This window comes from Chiloscyllium plagiosum, chromosome 29 (assembly GCF_004010195.1).
Source record: "Chiloscyllium plagiosum isolate BGI_BamShark_2017 chromosome 29, ASM401019v2, whole genome shotgun sequence".
Classification (NCBI taxonomy): Eukaryota; Metazoa; Chordata; class Chondrichthyes; order Orectolobiformes; family Hemiscylliidae; genus Chiloscyllium; species Chiloscyllium plagiosum.
In genome coordinates, this window is record NC_057738.1 from 31,315,671 (window position 1) to 31,332,331 (window position 16,661).

The 16,661-nt window shown below is 42.9% G+C and overlaps 1 protein-coding gene across 1 annotated transcript in view; it reads left to right on the top strand.

The window, feature by feature from the left end:
• The window catches only part of tert (telomerase reverse transcriptase), a 60,443-nt gene that overhangs the window by 39,768 nt on the left and 4,014 nt on the right, over positions 1-16,661 (top strand). The window contains exons 14-15 of the mRNA XM_043719416.1: positions 8,056-8,180; positions 9,093-9,230. Coding sequence (XP_043575351.1) covers positions 8,056-8,180; positions 9,093-9,230 — 263 coding nt within the window. The remainder of the gene's footprint in view (positions 1-8,055; positions 8,181-9,092; positions 9,231-16,661) is intronic.

Genomic DNA, 16,661 nt, shown 5'->3' on the forward strand with positions numbered 1-16,661 from the left:
ACCCCGTTCACTGTCCATTCCCCCCCATACGCCCTCAATGTCCATTCCACACCCCCTCCCCAACACACAACCTGTTCACTGTCCATTAGCCGCCGCGCGCCCTCATTGACCTTTCCACTATGCCATGCATGATGTGTGATGTGTTTCCTCTTCAGGACTGTTCTGTTTTGAAACTGAACTCAAAGTGCTAACTCTGCTTCTGTCTGCACAGATGCTGCCAGACCTGCTGAGTTTCTCCAGAATTTTCTGTCTTTAATACTACCCTAAGCGAGACAGTGTCCTGACCTGGAACTCTGTTACTGTTTCTTGAAAGTAGCTGAGTCCAAGTCTTTGAACTCCTTTTCTTACAGCTTTGTGCTTACTTTTACTTAAGGTACAGCAGCAGTTTAAGAAGGCAGCTTCCAGCCATTTTTCCTAGGGTAATGCATGCTGGGTAATAACTGCTAGCTGCACCAGCAATGCACACATCCTGTGAACAAATAAGAAAAAAAACATGCAGAGTTCTCTTCTAAAGCTGTAAAGTGTAGGGAAACCTTCCAGAACAGCAACACAGCATGGGAGAATCACAATTACTGAAGAATTAAAACTTTTCAAAGAGGTTGAAGTACGTAGTTATGGATTAATGGCAGCAGAAATAATTTAGACCATAAGGTTCAATTTCAGAGTGGACCAAATAGAATGCAAATTGAGCATTCTGGAAAAAATCATTATTTACCATCTAAACTTGATAATAATTCAGAAGCTGAACAAGTAAATACACTTCTCTACAGAATTGGGAGTAGAACAGATTATGTTATGGCTCTCTAAGGGGTAAAAGAAGCAAAAGACATGTTCAAAGAGGTACTGAGAGCCTTTGACAATTATTTCAACTTCAGAATTAATAAAAGTCTTGAAAAAGCAACATTTAATAGAAACGTACAGGTGTACCCATAGATAACATTTTTAATTCCTTCCATGAATTACTGGAGAAGTTCTACAATATTCATTCAAAGTCAGAATTCATAATAGATGGAATTGTTGTGAGCATTGCTCATGAGTCTTTGTCAGATTTATTACAGTACAAAGAAGACATAACTTTTGACAAAACCCGATTTCGGGTGGTGAGGAAAGCAATACTAATTAATCCTAAGGGAAAACAGATCAAACTTCATCGAAGAGATTTTCAGAAGCCATTTAATTCTTACAGTACAGAATCACAAGAGATACACATGCTAAGACAATGCAGTGGCTAGAACACTTCGAGTCCTTGCCAACACTGTCCTCCGCCTCCATCCTACTCCGACCTATCACCCTCACCTTGACCTCTTTCCACCTATCACATTTCCAACTCCCCTCCTCCAAGTCCCTCCTCCCTACCTTTTATCTTCTCCTGCTGAACACTCTCTGCTCATTCCTGAAGAAGGGCCTGTGCCCGAAACGTCGAATCTCCTGTTCCCTGGATGCTGCCTGACCTGCTGTGCTGTTCCAGCAATAAAGTTTCAACACTGTGCAGCAAAGAGAACTCACAGGAGTGAACAGTGTCTAGTTACTTAAACCAAATGCTTTTAATGTGCAGCATTAGATCACTCTTATAAAATATGTTGAAGTGGGACATAACCACAGAAAAGCAAAAAACTGAACAACTGCCCACACAAAGAGTTAACTGAGATTGGACAGTCTCCAGTACAAGACAAATCCAAATTTTGTTGAAGGAAATAAATGATCCAGGCTAAAGATTTTGGTGAGCTGACCCTCCTCCATGAATTACAAGTTTAGACTTAGGAGTAAGTATCACAACATTATCAGATAGCAGGCATTGGCTATTGAAGATAAACTGTTCAAGCTATACAAATTCAACTGCATGGTCTAGTGAGGTTGGAAATATGCTGCATGCAACTCATTAGCACCAAAAACTAGAAACCCTATACATATTTCACAACTATGAATTCTCTCTTCCCATTTTCAGAGTATACACCAACCTTTTCCTGGCTACATAAAAACCAAAAGAACTGTGGATGCTGTAAATCAGAAGCAAAAACAGAAGTTGCTGAAAAAGCTCAGCAGGTCTGGCAGTATTTGTGCAGAGAAATCAGAGTTACTGTTTTGGGTCTGGTGACCCTCCCTCAGTTCTGATTTCTGTTTACAGATGCTGCCAGACCTTTTCTTTTTCTTTTCCTTTTCCTGGCTACATTCAGTTCTCAAGAAGGGTCACTGGACATGAAGAGTGAACTCTGCTTTCTCTCCACAGATGCTGCCAGACCTGCTGAATTTCTCCAGCAATTTCTGTTTTTGATTCAGATTTCCAGCGTTTGCAGTTCTTTGTTTTCTGTTTAATATCCATCAACTTCCCTTTATAAATTTTATTAACAACATCCTCAAAGAGCTCCAACAAATTAATCAAATGCCATTTCCAATCAAACACCTGTACAAGCAGTAAGTTTAAGAGAGAGCTGGTCTGGAACAGACAAAGGTCACCCAGATAAACAGTTCCTCAAATCCTTGATGTAGTCCATTCTTAATTTGGGACCACAGTTGTTTAATGATTGACTTGTATCCTCAGCAATAGTGGAATCTGTTGATTTCTTTGAGTTCTCAATGAATGGTTGTTTGCTTTTTCACTGAATTCTGAGATGATGACAGGAACAGGTAGGAAGAGAGAGAGAGTACCAACCTTTGTTGTCACAAATTAATTTTCTCTTCTCTCTGCCCTGCTGCTTAGAAACAACTGTTGAAATATAGTCAGTCTATATTCCTGAATATAGCTCCACTACTCTTCCAAGCTGAGCCTCCCAAAATTATGAAGTAAAATAGAAAACGAGAATTTCGTGATGCTGACTGAGTTGTCTGGTTTTGACGTCTTTAAATAAAAATGGCAATTTCAGGGTCGACAATTTTGTTTGTTCCACGTGGATCTCTTGAAGTCTGCCTCAGTTAGACCTTTGTAGCCAGTTCAGGTTCATGTTTCATCTTTGCTTAGCCCTTGAAAAACCACAGGTATAACAATCAGATGGTGGAAGTTAAAATTTGATATTCCATTTTAACACCATCATAACACTGGAATGAATGTATAATCCTAAAAGTTAGCAGGAAAAAATCACACTTGGAGATGTGGGGATGGTGTGTCCTAATCAGCCATGATCCTATTGAATGCTGGAGCAGGCTTGAGGGGTTGAACGATCTATTCTGCTCTTTTTTATTTCAGGTCTTGTGGGGAGGGGAGAGATGTTGTATTTGTGTCTGGAAGAATCTGAAAGCTTTAATACTTGATTGAGCCCAGTAGGCACCAGCCATTGTAATAATGTCATGTTGACTTGGTAAGAGAGTAAAATAGGATCTCATGTGAGTCAACCCTGGTGCTATGTCCTCCCAATAGTCCTGTGGTAACAAAGAGTCTGTTCATACAACCTGCAGTGTAATGCATCTCTGCAACAGCTTTACATCTTGTTTACAGGACAAGACTCTACATTAGACAGAGGGAATCTGCCCTCACATACCCACTAGATCATGTAACCCCTAAGGAACCAGAAGATGTGGATGGTAGAACACACAACATTAGTCTCATATCAAATAAAGTTGACTTTGATCCTAGTGCTATGACCAGTTAGTTAACATTTTAGTCTATAGCAGTAAGTGTGTTGTTGATTAACATTTTATAACCCTATAAAAAAACATATTAGTGGTTAACAATTTAACAGCCTTGATAGCTTCCCTGATAATTCACTTGAACTTTGTTAATGTTTAGAATGATACCAGGAATAGCGCATTACTCAAACAGCATCAAATTCACTCAGGACTCGTCATACGGTTTTTCATTGATTTTACAATTTTCATGGGCATTCATAGTTTTTTAGTTGTATCAAGATTGACTTGCAGCATTTTTCAGACCCTGATTTTGTAAAATCAATGTGTTGATTGGATAGATTGCCAGTGAGTTGGAGGAGCAGGACTTTGGTGAAGGTTGTTTTGTTAAACAGACGTTGTAAACAAAGTCTTTCCTCCATTGGGTGTAAACATTCATAAAGTATAAACACTTCCTTACTGCATAATAGGCACACTTCTGTCGTTAGGTAGGCCTTTTGTGTAACGGAATAATTTGCTACAATTGGATCTTAATTCAGATGTCTGAAAAGAAAACAATGCACGCATAGTTGATTAGTTATGCTGACCTGCTAATTAATTTGTTTTACTTTAAAAAGCTGTATCATAAATTAACTTGTTTATTTATTTTGCGAAAAACATAAAGCCACTCATGTCAGTATTACTCAGTCAAATCTTGTATTCTATTGAACAACTGGCTAAATTTGCATTCTAATACCAGCCACTGATGGGAAATCATTGAAAACAAAGTAGACCAAGTATTTTTGATGCTTTGCAGTCCACCTTAAGACTTCTTTCTGTTGCCTTCAGCTTGTACAAAGAAATATTTTTTTTAATGGCATGTGGATGATGTTTCCTCTAAGCTGTTTAGCTGCAGTTTTGCACAGATCAGTTGACAAACTGACGCCATTCCCAGTATCAACATCCGGTTTCAGAAGCAACTGCCACACATGGACCTCAGAGACCCACATGGGCAGCAGCGGAAATAATTAGAGGGAATGTTGGATGTCCAGCAATTATTTCCCAATCCTGATTACCCTGGGTAGGTGGTGGAGAGCTACCCTCTTGAACCATTTTGGTTTCTGTGGTATAGTAACACATGCAATTCTCTTAGGAAGAGAAAGCAGGTTGCTTTGCCCTGTACGGTGTTGGGCTTCTGCAATGTTGGAGCTACACAACCAGGCAAGTAGAGATTATTGATAAACTGTAATTCACACATTGCAGAATTCCCAGTCTCTTCTCTGTTCTTGGAGCCACCATCTGTATATGCCTGGTCCAGTTAAGCTCCTGGTCAGTGCTAAACCCCAGGATGTTGACAGTGGGGGATTCGGTGATTGTATTGACATTGAATGTCAATGGTTAGATTCTATTATAGAATGAATTTTACTTTATTCGTATGCATTGTTGCACCATTCACACTTATTATGGCCAGCTGCAGACATTGGACCAATGATACTGAATGTTTCCATTAACATGGGTACCAATTACAAAAGCACAGATACTTTATGATAAACACACTACTTCTGATAGATCAGTAAGTACTGACCTAGCATTCAGCTCTGTTGAGGTATCTACGTTAACTAGGAGTGTGGAAACAGGCCCTTCGGCCCAACAAGTCCACACTGCCCCGCCAAAGCGCAACCCACCCATACCCCTACATTTACCCCTTACCTAACACTACGGGCAATTTAGCATGGCCAGTTCACCTGACCTGCACATCTTTGGACTGTGGGAGGAAACCGGAGCACCCGGAGGAAACCCACGCAGACACGGGGAGAACGTGCAAACTCCACACAGTCAGTCGCCTGAGGCGGGAATTGAACCCGGGTCTCTGGCGCTGTGAGGCAGCAGTGCTAACCACTGTGCCGCTCACAAGATCTTGGATCCCAAGATTTGACAGCACAATTAATATTTACTGGAGTTTAACTTCCCTCTACAGGGTTAATGAGAGGGACTTTAATCAGATTTTTTTTCAGTATAGATGTTCTAAGACTCTTTGACCCTGATAACTTCTTGCAATTACTTCTTCATCCCCCAGTGCGACAACAAAATGCCTTTCTGATGTTCTGTGGCAGTACAATACCTCTGTACTTCACAGTTAACCTCATTCCCCTTCTAGGGGAGGTGAAATGTACTTTGTGTACCATTCTGATGCTCAATATATTTTGGGAGCCTTTCACCTGCAATTAATCGGGTGGAATTTATTCATTGATGGTATAGCTCCATTGTTTTTGTGAAGTGCTTTATTGATCCTCATCTGTTATCTAAATGGAACAGGAAATTATTTTCTTAAGTATTGCTGCAAAAAGTAATTAATTGATTATGAAGGCCTCCGTAAGCATCTGAAAGGTCCTATGAAAGACCAAAGTCTGCCTTTAACTGGTTGTACAAACTTATCATGCTGCTACAAGTCTAATTCAGTTTGCAGAATTCCACTGTGCACTGAATGCTCACGTTTGCACCCAAAATAGCTGTTGCACTTCAGAGTCATACATTATGCACAAACATAGTTGTGCATAATCGGAAGTCAAACGTTACAGTAGGAGATCCTTAGGGCGGTGTCCTGGGCTCTGCTATCAGTGACCTTGCCTCCGTCTGAAGATTGAAAATGTATTGCTCACTGATTGCACAATGCTCACTAGCATTCATGACTGCACAGAAACCAAAACAGTCTGTGTCGTTATAAAGCAAGCTACGGACAACATCTGGGATTGGGCTGCTAAATGATAAGTAATGTCTATGCCAGGCATTGACTTTCTCAAATGAGAGATTCTAACCTTCTCACCTTGACATTCAGTGACATTACCAATGCTGAATTTTGCACCATCAACGCCATGTGAGTTACTACTTGAGGTCTATTTGAGGGATATACGTTGTTAAAAAGAATTGACAAAGTAGACCTAGAGCGAATATTTCCACATGTGGGGCAATCTAGAATCAGAGGCCATAGTTTTAGAATTGGGGGTATCAGATTTAAAGCAGATGTAAAGAGAAATTACTTCGGTCAAAGAACATAGAACATTACAGTGCAGTACAAGCCCTTCCTCCCCATTGATGGTTGTGCTGACCTGCGAAACCAATCTAAAGCCCATCTAACCTGCACTATTCAATTATTGTCCATATGCTTATGCAATGACCATTTATATGCCTTTAATGGTGGCGAGTTGGGAATCTATGGAATTCACTGCTCCAGAGTGCGGTATATGCCGGGGCATTGAGTAAGTCTAAGGGGGAGGTAGACAGGTTTTTAATTATTAAGGGGTTAAAGGGTTACCGGGAGCAGGCAGGAAAGTGGAGTTGAAGCCGAACTGAGATCAGCCTTGATTATACTGGGTGAGGGAGCAGACTCGAGGGGCTGAATTACCTACACCTGCTCCATGTTCTTATGACCAGAAATTCTACTGGACCAGATAGCTGTATAAATACTGTGTCTACAAGGTCAGCTCAGAGGCTAGGAATTCCACAGCCAGGGACTCCAATCTCCCCTCTCCCTGTCTGTTGTCTACAAAGGCACAAGTTTGAAGTGTGATGGATTACTCTCCATGCCTGGATGGGTGCACCTTCAACAAAACTCAAAGTCTTGCACAGTCCAGAATGCAAAACAGCCTGCTTTATTGGCATCCCATCTACCATGTTCAATATTCATTCCTTTTTACAACTGATGCTCAGTTGCAGCACTGTGTACCATCTACATGATGCGCTGCAGTGGGCAGCACGGTGGCACAGTGGTTAGCACTGCTGCCTCGCAGCGCCAGAGACCCGGGTTCAATTCCCGCCTCAGGCGACTGACTGTGTGGAGTTTGCACGTTCTCCCCGTGTCTGCGTGGGTTTCCTCCAGGTGCTCCGGTTTCCTCCCACAGTCCAAAGATGTGCAGGTCAGGTGAATTGGCCATGCTAAATTGCCCGTAGTGTTAGGTAAGGGGTAAATGTAGGGGTATGGGTGGGTTACGCTTCGGCGGGTCGGTGTGGACTTGTTGGGCTGAAGGGCCTGTTTCCACACTGTAAAGTAATCTAATCTAAAAATCTAATCTAATCTAATCTTATCAAGGCTCCTGAGGCAGCACTTTTCCAAACATTTTAACTGATATCACCTAGAAGGACAACGGCAACAGATACATGGTAATACCACCACATGCAAGTTCCCCTCCAAACCACTCTCCAACCTGGCTTGGAACCATATCGCTGTCACTGCTTAAATACCAATGAGTCAAATTCCTGGAACCCCACCCCGCCTCCCAAAAGCATTGGGACTTTCCTTGAGCAATTGAACTGCGGCAGTTTGAGAAGGCAGCTCACCACCACTTTCTCCAGGGCAGTTATGGAAGGGCAATAAATGCTGTCCATGTCCCATGAACAGTTAATATATTGAGATCTCTCTGTGGCATAGTAAACTATAGCCAAAATAATCGAAGCCATCTTTCTTTCATGAATGAAAGTTGCGAAAAGGAAACACACTATGATTATTTTCATTGCTTATAGATTCCATGCTTGTGTTCTGCGACTCCCATTTGGCCAAAGAGTAAGAGACAACCCTTCGTTCTTTCTTGAGGTCATCTCTGAAATGGCTGTTTGTTGCTACTCCATACTGAAAGCTAAAAACCGAGGTTAGTCTTCAATCTTCAGTGATGGTGGAAGGTGGGGAGATGGCCGTTAAGTAGGCCAGCACAGAATCCTCGGTTTTTCCCTAATATGGGAAGAGTATATGTTACTGTGCGTAACACTGCACTTTAAAAAGCCGTCTCTATTTGGACAGACAAAGTGTGGAGTTTCACATTCTTTCCATGTCTGCGTGGGTTTCCTCTCACAGGCCAAAGATGTGCTGGGAAGGTCAATTGACCATGGGAAATGCAGGGTTGGAGGGAGGTGGGTCTGGCTGGGATTCTCTTTGAAGGGTCAGTGTGGACTCGATGGGTCAAATGGCCTGCTTCCACTTTGTGGGGATTCGATGAAAAGGCCTCACCAATGTCAAGTACAATCTCAACATGACTTGCCAAGTCCTATACTGAAAAGGACTGAGCAATGACGGCAAGCATGCTAGATGTCTTTTTAATCATCCTTCTTTATGTGATGCAAACGTTAAAGAATTATGTACCTGAACCCCTAGGTCTCTCTGCTCTATGACACTAGGTAAAAACAAAGACTGCAGATGCTGGAAACCAGACTCTGGATTAGTGGTGCTGGAAGAGTACAGCAGTTCAGGCAGCATTCAAGGAGCAGCGAAATCGACGTTTCGGGCAAAAGCCCTTGACACTACCCAGGGTCTACCATTAATTGTATAAGCCCCTACCCCTGTTTACTGTACCTCACATTTATCAAGGTTAAACTCCATCTGGCATTTTTCAGCCCATTTACCCATTTAATCAAAAGCCATTTGTAATTTTCGAAAACCTTCTTCACTATCCACTATGCCACCAATTTTGGTGTCTTCTGTAAACTTACAAACCATGTTCTCATCTAAATCACTTACATAAATGATGTATTTATTAGAATTTATGTGATCTACAATTTTTTCCCAGGGATATCTCTAGGATTCAGAGATGCTGCTGGTCCTTTTCCTTATGAAGCTGCTCATTGGCTTTGCTACCAAGCTTTCACCGTGAAATTGTCCAATCACAAGGCAGTTTACAAGTGTTTACTACGACCTCTGAGAAGCTGTAAGTAAAGATGAAATTGCTACAGTCCAACTGGACCATGGGGCTGCACTCTTTAGAGAGATAGCGACATCTGGTAGTGGTTTAACCTGAGGGTCAACGCACTTCAGACAAGGGGAGAGGTTGAAAACGAGAGTCCTTCATCATATCTCCGCCCCGCCAGTGTGGTGTCACTCTGTGTAAAACCAGCCATCCAGTCAACTGAGCTAGCCGATCTATAAGTATCGTTTGATGAAGCATTCACACTGACTGTTTAGGCAGCAGATTGCCTTTGCATAGTATTTCTCAGCTGTCGTTTGGAAAATATGATGGGCATGATCTAAATGATCAAGTTTCGCACTAAATTAGACACTCCTGGGTGAAAGCAGTGTGTGCGCGCAGTATTATTTACAAAATGTCTGAGTGACATCGGAAATCCATTAAATACTACAGGCTGCCTTGTTTGAAACTGATAGGGCAGATAGAGAGTAATTGAGAAAGGCCATATAATAAAACTAATAAGCACTAGAGATATGACTGAGTTGTGTAGTCAATCTTGGCATACAAAATAAAACATGAAGTACATCTCCTAAATCATTTGTTTGTTCCTTGTATGAGGTTTTCTTTTAGACCTGTTTTTAAATTCTCTTTCTAAATTGTTTTTCACTGGTTTCATCTCAGTGTTAGCATCTTGCGTGCCAAAGGAAGGCTGTGAGAGTCCTTAAACACTTGGGGGTGAGTGGGAAATTTCCATAATTTTGAACACAACCTAGATTTGAGAAGCTTAGTAGAGAGAGCAAGATAAATCAGAAAGTTGTGAATATGTAACCCCAAAGTTCAACTGTTAAAAGTTTATAAAATGATAATAGACTGGTGCGTCCATAAATAGTCAATTCTGTGTGAAAGAAAGGAAGCCTGTATTTATTATGATGGTGGTTTTCATGACCACTGAACTTGGCAAAGTGTTTTCCAGCTAAAAAGGTATTTTTTGGAGAGTATGGGAGTGGCAGAAACTGCAAAAATGCCCCTCAAGTTGGCAAGGACGGAACATCAAAACAGGGTCAGGGTCCACACGTTGGCAGGAGATGGAGAGCAGGTGGCTGCTGGGTTGGAGGCAAGTCTGGCTTCCATCTTGTCTCTGTAGACTGCTGTAATCCCACAGGCTGTACTGCCAAATGTGAGCATAAATAAATATCCCACTCACTGCTGAACCAAGCCTAAAGTCCATAACACGCAAACACACACATGTATACATTCACACACTTACATCTGCGCGTGTGCGCACACACAAACACACTTACGCACACAGAGGCACACTTACAAAGAGACCATGCACGCGTGCACAAACACATACACACACCATACACACCAAACACACACACACACACTGCGCACACATATCATGTGCCAAGGGGGTTGGAAGCTGAGGCAGAGACTGGTGACTGGAGCTCTGTTGTGATTATCTGGATGAGAGCATGTGTCAAATGGCTCACTCTTTTAAAAATGACTTGGAAGTTATGATGTCCCACATTTTAAAATCAAACTGAAAAGCAGTGGTTCACAGTGCCTGAGTATTGAGGAAAGGAAGGGCTATATCTGAGTATAAACTGTCAGTGCAAAGTTTGATGTGCAGGATGAAGTTTCCTTGTTTCTCTAGCTGTTTTAAAAATATGTTTGAAGTGGAATTCACTAGATAGAGGGATGGTAGGGGGAGGCAGTGAGAGAGTCAGGTACAGGAGATGTACAGTGTCAATGGTTTCTATAATGGCTTTTCTGGGTAGGTAGGTCACCAGATGAGTTTGACTGGTTCACGAGGATGGTTCAGTACCACCTTCTGGATGACATCTGATGATGGGCACAAAATGCTGGCCCACAGAAGGATTAAAAAGTATTGATGTATCTAATGAAACCCAACCTATTGTGTTTGTAGAGAAGTTGCTATCTCAACCTTTAATCCAGTCTGTTGTACGCATATTGAGACTGATGAGAGAAAGTGAAGACTGCAGATGCTGGAGATCAGAGTTGAGAGTGTATTGCTGGAAAAGCACAACAGGTCAGGCAGTATCCAAGGAGCAGGAGAGTCGACGTTTCAGGCATAAGGCCTTCATCAGGAAGTTGCTAACTCAACTCTTAATCCAGTCTGTTGTTCGTGTATTGAGACTGATGTTTACTTATCATTAGAATTAAATGCTCTGTTTCGACTGACAATTAAGCTTCATTTTGCTGCATTTAATTCAGTAAAGATGTTTGTGAGTTTACTTACTGAGGAAGTGAGATAGCACCTAATTTCCTTTTTTGTGACATCAGTTGAGTTAAACATTTCTCTGTGTACTTCCTTCTCCAATAACAAGTGCGGTCTCAATACAGGGCTGGAAATTTCCACAAATTAACTGGCTGAAAACCTCCAGCAAGCCTTCATCTTACAATGAAGCATTGTATGCTCTTCCTTGCTGTCTCCATCCTTTTGTTTGTTTCTCTGTCCTAACTACATATTTAACCTCTTCATCAAACTGGCAAATTTGTTTTCCAGTTTTGATCATGCATTTTATTTCTTTTTTTTAGGATTTATTACCTTTTTTCTTTGTTCTTTGAGGGGGCTAGCTATGAAGAGAGGTTGAGTAGTTTAGGATTATTTTCATTAGAAAGATGGAGGTTGAGAGGGGATCTGATTGAGGTCTACAAAACCATGAGAGGTATAGACAGGGAGGAGAAAGTGAGGATTGCAGATGCTGGAGCTCAGAGTCGAGAGGGTGGTGCTGGAAAAACACACCAGGTCAGGCAGTATCTGAGGAGCCGGAGAATCAACGTTTCGGGCATAAGCCCTTCATCAGGAGAGACAGGGTGGATAGCAAGAAACTTTTTCCCAGAGTGGGGGACTCAATTACTAGATGGCATGAGTTTAAGGTGAGAGGGGAAAGGTTTAGGGGAGATATGCGTGGAAGGTTCTTTATGCAGAGTGGTGGGTGCCTGGAATGCGTTGCCAGCGGAGGTGGTAGAGGCGGGCATGATAGCGTCTTTTAAGATGTATTTAGACAGATACATGAATGGGCAGGGAGCAGAGGGATACAGATCCTTAGGAAATAGGTGACCTGTTTAGATAGAGAATCTGAATCAGCGCAGGCCTGGAGGGCCAAAGGACCTGTTCTTGTGTTGTAATTTTCTTTGTTCAAAAGTTAACGCTGAGAGATGTTTAAGAAGTTCTATCTTTGCAGCGATCAGTAACCTTGAAAATGTATGTTGCAGTGCCTTCCTACAGTGCTGCTGCTGCTGCTTAAAAGAGGATAGAGTGAGCAACATTTGGAGCCAGCCTTTTACACCACACATGGTACACTCTTACAGTTTCTACATCACATCGGGAGTCCTGGGTTGGTTAGCTTAGTTGGCTGGATGGCTGCTTTGCGATGCAGAGTGACAGCTACAGTGTCAGTTCAATTCCTACACCCACTGAGGTCATATGAAGACCCCACCTTGTCAACTTTGCCCCTAAATGAGCCGTGGTGACCCTCAGGTTAAACTGCCAACAGTCATCCCTCTCTCTCTAATGAGAATGCAATCCTCTGGGACTGTCATGACTTTATTGTGCACAGTGTTGGTCTTATTTAAGAGAGGGTGTAAATGCACAGGAAGTAGTTCAGAGAAGGTTCACTAGATGAATGCCTGGGTTGTTCTTTTGAGGAGCGGTTGGACAGGCTAGGTTTAGATCCACTGGACAGTAGTCGGTACTGCAGATGCTTGGGATTAGAGTTAAGATTAGAGTGGTGCTGGAAAAGCACAACAGGTCAGGCAGCATTCGAGGAGCAGGAAAATCGACGTTTCGGGCAAAAGCCCTTCATCAGGAATCATTCCTGATGAAGGCCTTTTGCCTGAAATGTTCATTTTCCTGCCCCTCGGATGCTGCCTGACCTGCTGTGCTTTTCCAGCACCACTCTAATCTAGATCCACTGGAGTTTAGCAGATGAAGAGATGACATGATTGAAACAAATAAGATCCTGAGACACCTTAACTGGGTGGGCGTGGAGAGGATGCTTCCTTTTCCCAAACTGTTCTGGAAAAATCTGGAACTAGGGGCCACTGCTTAAATATCAGGGGTTGCCCATTTAGGACAAAGATGAGATGAGGAACAATATTTTATCTCTGAGAGTCATGAGTCTTTGGAACTCTTTTTATTGTCCTGAAAAGGTGGTGCAAGCAGTGTCCTTGAATATTTTTGAGAGGGTTGCTAAGCAAGGGGGTGAAAGGTGGGTATACAGGACCAGGAGGAGGTAGGTATACAGAATTGAGGAACAGGGTGCATGACCTAATCCAGTTCTGTGTTTGATTGTTGTCTCTATGCACACGTATGTAATATGCCATGATTAATGGATGCAGGTGGCATCTGTTTTTACTGAAGAGACAGTCACATTATGCAGTGTCTGTGATCTATACTTAGGGATGGCACAGTGATTAGCACTGCAGCCTCACAGTATCAGGGACCCGGGTTCAATTCCAGCCTGAGGCGGCAGTCTGTGTAGAGTTTGTACTGCATGGGTTTCCTGCCTGAGTCCAAAGATCTGCAGGTTAGGTAGATTGGCCACGTTAAATTGTCCTGTAGTGTGCAGGGATATACAGGCCAGGTTGGAAATGCAGGGTTACAGGAACAGGGTAGGAGGGTGGGTCTGGGTGGGATGCTCTTTGGAGGGTCGGTGTGGTCTTTGAGTGCCAAATAGCCTATTTCCACACTGTGGGGATTCTGTTCTATTCCTGTGGTTTCTAATGGATGCACGAGGTGGACAGTCTAACTCTCTAAAACTGGCTGCTTTCCGTGGATAATTATATGTGAAGAATTGGACACAGTTGGGTAAAGTAGTAGCAAGCTCAGTGACAGAAGGCAAAGGGGAATGCTCAATGGATTTTTTTTGTGGCCTGGCATCTGCTCCCAATGGATTCTGTCGGGCTCAATGCTCAGTCCCTGGGTTTTCGTGGTCAGTCAAGGATTTAGACTTGAATGTAGGCGACACGATTGAGACCATTTGAGGCATGATACCAAATATGAACAGTGTGGTCACTGGTGCCAAAGACAGCTGTAGACCACAAGTAAAGATCAGAGCAGCTGGTCAGGAACATAGCAAGAGGACAATTCTGAACACTTTGGGCAGGACAAGCAAGGCAAGTGAGTACACAAGAAATGTAATTCAGTGCAGCAAAGGAACAGGCCCACCAAGCCTGTGCTGATTCTAATCCTTATTTAGACCCATTACATACTGCCCATGTGTGGTTTCTATCCCTTTGTTCACCTCCCATTCATGTGTCAATCAAAATATACGTTAAATGTTGTTAACGTGCCTGTTTCCACCACCTCTATTGGCAGTGTGTCCCAGAGCACCCACCATCCTCTGGGTGAAACATTTTCCTTGCACCTTTCCCTTAAACCTTCCCCCTCTCACCTTGAACCTGTGCCCTCCTGTAGTTCACCTTTCCACCCTGGGAAAAAGCCTCTGACAATCCACCCTATCTATGCCTCTCACAGTTTTGTAGACCTCTTTCAGGTCACCCCTGAGCCTTCACCTTTCCAGTAAAAACAATCCAGGTTTATCAAACCTCTCCTCATAACTAAAACCCTCCAGACCAGGCAACATCCTGGTAAACCACTTCACCTTCTACGTCCTTCTGATAATGTAGCGACCAGAACTACATGCAATATTCCAAATGTGGCCTAACTAAGGTTTTGTACAGCTGTAACATAACTTGTCAACTTTTATATTTGATGACCCAGCCGTTGAAGCCAAGCATGCTGTATGCCTTCTTGACCACCTTATCCAACCACAGTAGGATTCAGGGAAGTATCGACAGATAGAGGGACTTTGGGTACGCATCCACATATCGCCAAAGGTGGTAGGACAAAAGAGTGAAGTGATTTCCCGAGACTGGGAGGTGATACTGGAGCTAGTTTAACAAAAAAATTAAGCCAGTGTTGGAGAGTTGCAAGCAGTCCTGGTCTCCACATTACAAGAAGGATGTGATCCTACTAAGAGAGGGTGCAGAGGAAACTTCCAAGAATGTTGCCAATAGTAGAGAACACGAGCTAGAAAGAAAGTTTGGACAGTCTGGGATTGCTGTCTTCAAAACAAAAGAAACCGAGGGGAGAGTTAATTGAAGCATAAAATCAGATGAGTGTGTGTATAGGATGGACCTATTTCAGTCAGCACACAGGCCACTGCCCAGGAAGCAAAGCTTGAAAGGAATAAACAGAAAGTTGGGGGAGGGTTAGAAATATTTAGACTCGGAGGGTAGTGGGTGTCTGAAATTCAGTAACTGAAAAGGTGGTAGATTGTCATTTCAAAAGTAGGTGCAGCTGAAGTACTCTAACCAAGCAGAGCTGGAGAATGGAATGGGCCTGAATTGCCCTGTTTTTGGCTGGAGTGAGAGATGATGGGTTGAACAGCTTCTGTGTGCTCTGTAAAGTTCTGGGTTTTTTTCTCTTACAATTTATCACTGGTCGTCACCACTCTCCCAGGAGTACATCCCCAAGGCTGCCTCGAATTCTGACACTGTGGCTGGAATCTGACATCCGGAGGCAGTCACCGCTGGCATTTACCCAGCGGCGGCATTTCTGCTGGCACCCCTCCCCCGCTGTTGGGCCATTTGTGCCCCTTGAGACATAAGACCACTCTTCACTTGGGGATGGGCAATGCACATTTTGTCATGGCTTGTAAGGGTGGGGGGTAAAGAGAAGGAGCTGTTAACTCCCAGCCAATAAAACAACGCAGTCATAAACCAAGAGAGTTGATACTGCACTGAGGACAAATTTCATATTTCATCAGAGCCTCGGTGTGGCTTTGGGTGTGCCTATTACTGGGAAGAGTAGCACAAGCTTAAAAATTCTCTTTTGGGCAAATGGGTAAAGTGCGAAAGTAATATCCATACCCAGTTACCTCCTTTCACATAGCCCCTCTGGTAGATTTGTTGTTAGTGAAATTAAAATATTTTGTTATTCTCGATACTGTACTTCCTACCTCAAGATAGACATTGTAATGACCGTCATTCGCTACCATTCTTCTGGAGTGTGGTTCCTAATATTCCCACCTTAAAGAAGCTCCAGTTAAAGGTACGCAGATTTGACTTTTTCATTCACATGTTAGCCTGACCAGAACAGTTGTGTGTCAATAAAGTCGGCATAGTCTTACCAGACCGTAGGGTTGCTCTCTCAGTAGAAAGAGACAGCAGGTGGTGGTTTGACCTGACAGACACTGTGTCTCAGGTGAGGGGAGAGATTGAGAAGGAGAATCCTTCATGGTAGCCATCGCGGGAAATGAACCCCCATACTGTTGGTGTCACTCTGTATCACAAACCAATTGTCTAGCCGACTGAGCTAAACCAACCCACCACCCCAACGTGAAAAGGGAATCAAAAACATTAGAAGAATAGTGAGAGATAGGGTGGAGCCAGTTGCAGCCCTGCACATGAAAGCAGTGGTGT